We start from the raw sequence: 6,512 nt of genomic DNA, 5'->3' as shown, positions 1-6,512 counted from the left end.
AAACCGATAGCAATTCCCATTCCCCATCCTGCTGTGCCACTTGGGAGGAAGAGGTAGAGAAGTCAAGAGTGAAGTTGAGCCTGGGAAGAAGGGGCAGGGAGGGAAGGTGGTTTTAGATGTGTTCTTATCCTACTTTTTTAGATGTGTTCTTATCCTACTTATGCATTATTAACCTACTGTGATTTTGATTTGGCAATAAATTAAATCAGTTTCTCCAAGCTAAGTCTGCTTTGCCTGTGACGGTAATTGCTGAGTGATCCCCCATCCTTATCTTGACCCACAAGCCTTTTGTCAGATCTTCTCCCTGTTGTCCAGTTGAGGAGAGGGAGTGATAGAGCAGCTTCGTGGGCACCTGGTGGCTAGCCAAGGTCAACCCACCACACCACCCTTCTTAGGGGAATGTTGCTCAAAGACTGAGTCTCCCAGAGCCTCAGCATGGTTCTTTCATGGCTATCGTGGGAAGGTGGCTGTCCCCCACCCCTCCAGCTTTTGCAGGGGCAGGAGTCAGGCATGAAGGCACAAGTCAGGAGTGGAGGAGATCCTGACCCAAAACCATCCTGGACAGAGGGTGAGGTCACCGCTGGAGCCAGAGTGGCTTTGCACGTGCTTAAAATGCCTCCCTGCATGAGGGGATTGGAGATGTCACTTGGGTCCTCCCTTCCCCTTCTCTCCCCAATGATACAGCTCAAATCCCTCCATCTCTCCCTGGTTTGTGGTCTGCTCCATCCTCCGTCACACCCAGTGGCCCCACGCTGGTTTGACCCCAGGTTGTCACTGCCCTTCTGCCAGGGACAGACACTTGCCATGGAGATGCCAGGATGTGGGAGAGGTTGGTGGAGGAATTGCTTCTCCTGACATGCCAGGGGAGATCAGACAGTGTCCAGGATAAAGGAGAATCTTCCTGGTTGCAACGTAGGGTCTCTGCAGCACTCCTGGGGGGACCATGTGAGGGGGAAGGAGGGTGAGAGCCACAGGAGCCACGTGCAGGTGAGAAATTTTGTAGCTGTTTAATGCAGTGGTTTTCCAGAGTAAAAACCTTGTCAGTGCTGATGAGCAGGGAGGAAAGCTGGTGGCGAGGGAGCTTGTTGCTGGGCAGACAGCTAGGCCTCAAATGATGAATTCCTGGGTCTCCTGTGTGGCCTTATCACCTTTCCTGCAAGCGGGGGGTCGCCGTGAACTGCGCTCAGGGCTGGGGAGTTCATTCCTGCAGAGCTGCTGCTGCTGCCACCCCTGGCCCTATCCATATGCCCATAAACCTAAGAGCAAATGGTGGGAGGGAGACCTCACCTGTGCTTCCACTGCCAAACCCACGCAGCAGAGGCTGTGGCCACGAGGAGCAGCACTGCGATGATGATGCCGATGGTTGGAGCTGTGCTGCGGTTTTCTGGGGCAGGAAGAGAAGAGGGTGTGTGTGTGAATGTGGCAGCATCAGGCAAGAGCTGCCCCTTGCAGGGCCAGTGACTACTACCTGCACCCCATCCCCACCCCCATGGGTGTCACCTACCCCACGGGATGAGGAGACTGCCGGTGCCCAGGCTGCGGTGGCGCACGCGGCAGGCGTAGCTGTGCCCGTCATGGGGAGCCACGGCCAGGGTGATGCGGAGCTGGTAGGTGAGGTCTGCGTTGGGCAGGACGGCACTGGTGTTGAGCGCCGGGCCCGGTGGCACCTCCTGGCCATCCTGCAGCCAAGCCACGCTGATGGGCCGTGGGTAGAAGCCGGTGACGCGGCAAATGAGCAGGAGCTGGTCTGGTCTGGGCGTGCGGGCAAAGACTGTGGCCACAGGGAGCTCTGGGGTGTGAGAGACAAGGGGTGAGGAGAGCACCTGTGGGGCACTGCTTGGCCCCAGTGTGTGTGGGGATTGGGGTGACCGTGCCAGGGCCAGGGTCTCACCTTGTCTCTCCAGGTCAGCCCTCCCGTACCTGCACAGGCTGAGGATGTGGCTCGGGCAGGAGATGGAGAGGAGGTGCACCAGGACCCCTGTGATGGCCTTCATGCTGGTGAGGGACTGGCTGGCTAGCTCTGCTAGTAGGGACGGCTCCTGTGGCTCCCAGCGCTGCTTCTCCACCTCGAAAGTTATTAAGTCTCTGCCACCCTCCCCGACATCCATGAAGCCCGAGCTTGTCCTGTTGGGTTGCAGCACACAGCCTGCACGGATCTGGACCACCATTGGATCTACCAAGGGCAGAGCCAGTGGAGAGGCCCCATGAGTATGTGGGACATGGGTGGCCTGAGGCAGGATGTAGCTGGAGGCACATGCAGGAGTGCTGCAGGCAGTGGGGTGCAATGGGCAGCAGGGCATGGGGCCATGCTTCAGGAAGCCCTGGGACCTCCTGCAAGCCCTCAGTCCCCTTGGAAGGCCAGAGTGTATTCAGGGCCAGTTAGTGCAGGGTAGTTGCTCAAACAGAATGTTGTCCCCCAGAATATTTGCCCCCAACTTTGTCTTTCCCTGATCTGTGCTGTGTGGGTCCTGCATCTCCGGTAAATCTGGTGGCAGGTCCCTGGCATGCAGAGGGGTTCCCCTGTGCCAAATGGCAAGAGCCCTGAGGGGTGTTTTTTGTGCACTGTCTTCCTTCCTTCTGCTAGCCATGTGCCCTGACAGCCAAGCGTTTCCCATTACCTTTTCAGGAGCTGCTGCACCCTATGAGACCCCACAAATGGCACCTTGGTGAGGAGGAGGGCACAGTCAGAACCTGGGGAAAGGGCCTGGGGCTCTGGATCGTGTCATCCCCATACTCACAGTCCCATTGTGCCTGCTGGATCATATTGTGTATGTATCGGACCATATTGCGCAGAAAGGGTTTCACCTGGCCCCTGATCTTCTCCATGTCACCCTCAGCTGTAGCCTGGAGAGCCCAGGGCCGGAGGAAGTGCATGCTCCAGTTGTCAGGATCCAGTGTAAAGATGGGCATGTCCCCCAGGAGAGCCACCATGTACACGTCAGCAGAGCTGATGTTGGTGAAGAAGCTGGTCTGGAGAAACTGGAGAACTTGTGGCTCTGCTGGGAAAGAGGATAGGGATGGGAAGGGCTGCAGGAAAGAGGAGATGAGTGGGGGGGACTGGAGGGAAACCAGGTGATTCAGACTAGATATAAGGAAGAAATTTCTTATTATGAGAGTGGTGAAACACTGGAACCAGTTGCCCAGATTGGTGGTAGATGGCCCCTCTATGGAAACATTCAAGGTCAGGTTGGACGGGCTCTGAGCAACCTGATCTAGTGAAGATGTCCCTGCTCATTGCAGGGAGGGTTGGACTAGATGAGCTTTGAAGGTCCGTTCCAACCCGAACTATTTTATGATTCTGATTCTATGCTCTTCAACCTGCTCAGGGTTCCTTCCCTGTCTGAACTGCCTCTGCCTCTGTCGCGTTTTTGCCTTCTCTATTTTACTTTCAAAGAGGTGTTTCTCTCCTGCACAGGATTTCAGGCACCTTGTCCCCTCCCCTCTCCACCTCCCTCCTGCCCAGTGACTGCTGTCTGACTGTGTGAAGTGGATGGTCTGGAGCACCTCAATGCTCACCTGGGGCAATGCTTCCCCCAGAAGAAGCACCTGTGCCAGGACCTGTATCTGCCATAGACCTGCACGTATGGAGAATGGAGGAGGGGAAGAGGCATTTTGTCCAGGTCTGGGGGCTCCTGGGCATTGGGAGCTCAAGGAAACTGAACACTGACAGGGGCAGGAGAGTAGCAGAGCCCAGAGATCAATCCCGTGTTCCCATGTCCCCTCCCCGGAAATGTGAGGTCTCACAAGGTTGTGGTGAAACACTCTGTGACGGCAGTGCCCGAAACACCCTATCACAGGTGCAGCTCCCCAACGAACGATGTGCTGCTGGAAGGGGCCCACAGAACCATGTGGGGCAGAGATGTCCCTGGCACCCACAGGCAGGATGAATGCACCTTTGGGGGTACCCCAACACCGCAGGCCTGGCTGGGGATTCCTGGCCTCACTTCAGCTTAGGTGCTTGAGCCCCTGTGCTGGAGCTGGTGGGGCATGAAGCCCTGAGCTGGAGGCAGGAACAGAGAGGGTGAGCAGGAACAGGGCACCTTTGGGTGCTGTGTGGTGAATGGGGTGGCCCTTTGGTGATGGTTATCATCCCCCCATGCAGGGGACAGTGGCCTGGCCATGCCTCCCCTGAGGAACCTGTGGGGTTCTTTGACAGGAGGGTGAGGGTGGTTGGAATGAGCCAGGGCTCCCACTTACCCTCTTGGTCTGCCCACATCCCAGGGAGGAGGAGGGGAAGAAAGAGGAAGAGGCGTTCAGGGGGCTGCATGGTGCATGCAGCAAGGCTGAAGCAGCAGCAGCAGTGATGGTGGGAGGAGGAAGAACCCGTGGAGTCCCATGCTTTGACCCAGCCCAGGAGTCACAGCAGTAGCTCTCCGCCAATGAGACTGGTGCGGACGTGCTGAGGAGGGGCTCAGAGGTCCCAAGCTGGGGGCTGGGTATGGGTAGCAGGAAGGAAAGCTGAAGTAAGGTCTTGAGCATGAAATGCTGTGACAGGCTGGGGAGAGTCTGTGCAGGAGGAGAGGGCAGGGAAAGGGAGGCCCAGGAAGTTTCACTAGAAGAAAATGGGTGCTCAAGGACCCAAGCTGGATCCCCCTGACTCCCCCTCCCCAATGATGGTACCTTGCCCCTATCCCCATTCTTGTGGAGAACTTCCAGCTCTGGTGGATATGACAATAACTTTTGGGTTTCAGTCCTGACTAGAGAAAGATGGCTTCTGTCCTCTCAGACCCCACACAGGAAGAAGGGCTGCTTTGGGTCCCCCTTGGCACCTCCAGCTCGCACTCCTCCTGCACTGCCTGCCTAACCCTGGAGATGGGACTCCCCAGGGAGGAAGTGATGAGCAGTTCCCAGCTTGCCCACTGCTGTGATAACAGTGCTAGGGAGCTCCAACTCTACCCTAAACACCCCCAGGAGAGGGCTTGGGGCTCCTCCCCACCATCTTTAATGGGCAACCCCATCCCCTTCCCCTAGTGCCCCCTGGGCATGGGAACAGGAGTGGTGGAAGCTCTGTCCCTATTGTCACCAGTGCCCAGTGCTGGAAGGACAATGGGATGACCAGAGCCAGCCTTACCCTCACAATGTCCCCGGCTTCTCCCTGGCTGTCCCCTGGGGCCTCCACTCACTCTTCAGTTTCTCTTCCCCTTTCCTGGGAGTGACCACGTTGGGGGCTAAGGCAGAACTGAAACCACAGCCAAGGGGAAGTTTGAGGGGGCACACTCTGGTAACCTCCAAAACCCAAACCCCTTCCTTTCTGTGGAGCTGTCCCACAGAGAAGTAGGGACACTGCGGTGGCCTGGCAGGCCCAGAAATGGCACCAACCCTTCCACTTCCCCAGCAGCTCACCTTGGCATTACCCAGGGGATGTCTGACCGTGTCACCACCATGTCCACATCTCTCCTGGCAGGGCCACCAGCACTGGAATCAGAGGAGAGTTTGGCTGTGAAGATGGCAAAGTTCAGAACAGGTTGTTAGGTGTTGGAATGGGCTGCCCAGGGAGGTGGTGGAGTCCCCATCCCTGGAGGGGTTGAAGAGTCAAGTCGACATAGCACTAAGGGATCTGGTGGAGCTGAGAACACCCAGTGTGAAGTTGATGGTTGGACTGGATGATCTTCAAGGTCCCTTCCAACCTAGTTTATTCTGTGATTCTGTGAAGTACAGCCATGGGGCAGTCAACAAGGGAAGGGACAGGGGGGATTTTGTCCACACAGTCCTATGAGGTGACCATTTGTCCTCACAGTCATCCCTAAGGTGACTGTTGGTCACTTCTTGCTGATAAGCCATTAGCAGGCCTCTGGCTTATGCAGATGCATGTGCAGTCACTGGTGGCTTATGGGCAGGTGCAGGCACCCGGCTTTGCAGGTGCTCATGATGTGTTCAGCTCCCTCTGAATTTTCTCCAGATGTCTCCCACTGTTGCAGTGGGCCAGAAGTTCTGCTTTAGCTTTTCCTTATCTCTATTGAATGTACTTGTCCTCATTTTCTTGTTTTTTTTCACTTTCTTACATGATGTAGCAGAGATCACAACTTCTTCCTCCTTGATATTTTCACTTCCTTTGGCCAGCAAATGATCAAAGTGGCCATTTTGGTGTTTGTCCACACAGACCATTGGTACTCACAGTGCCCTCAGGTGACCATTGGTCCCTACAGTTCTCTCATGTAGCATTGGTTCTTACAGTCCTCTCAGATGACCACTGGTCCTCATCATGTCCACCCACAGGTGACTAGGAGTTTGCAGTTTCACCTCAGGTGACCATTGGTCCTCACAGAGCCCCCTCAGATGAGGGCCATAACCCTGCCAAGCCCAGAGCCACACCTGGGTGAGTTGGGGTGGGGTGGGCAGGTCTACAGTGCCTCTGGGTGCTGCACTGGGCATGTGGGCACCAGCACCCACTGGGCTGGGCCGAAATACCTGAAGAGATTTCTCAAAACACCTGGGTGTTTGTGTGTGTGGTATTGCAGAGTTTCCTGGGGGCTGTGAACAGACAGTTGCAGACACCTCCCCGGTACTGGGTG

The 6,512-nt window shown here is 56.1% G+C and overlaps 1 protein-coding gene across 1 annotated transcript; it reads right to left on the bottom strand.

The window, feature by feature from the left end:
* Positions 1-1,011: 1,011 nt before the first annotated feature.
* Positions 1,012-6,105, bottom strand: LOC141964344 (antigen-presenting glycoprotein CD1d-like). The gene is made up of 8 exons (XM_074914612.1): positions 6,003-6,105; positions 5,344-5,437; positions 5,124-5,179; positions 2,739-2,999; positions 1,892-2,173; positions 1,505-1,789; positions 1,288-1,384; positions 1,012-1,153 (listed from the first exon to the last, which is right to left on the bottom strand). The coding sequence occupies exons 1-8, from the start codon at positions 6,103-6,105 to the stop codon at positions 1,108-1,110; spliced, it is 1,224 nt and encodes a 407-aa protein (XP_074770713.1). The 3' UTR covers positions 1,012-1,107.
* Positions 6,106-6,512: the final 407 nt, after the last annotated feature.

Source organism: Athene noctua, chromosome 10 (assembly GCF_965140245.1).
Source record: "Athene noctua chromosome 10, bAthNoc1.hap1.1, whole genome shotgun sequence".
In the NCBI taxonomy this organism is placed as follows: domain Eukaryota; kingdom Metazoa; phylum Chordata; class Aves; order Strigiformes; family Strigidae; genus Athene; species Athene noctua.
This window is presented reverse-complemented; position numbering and strand designations above follow the sequence as displayed.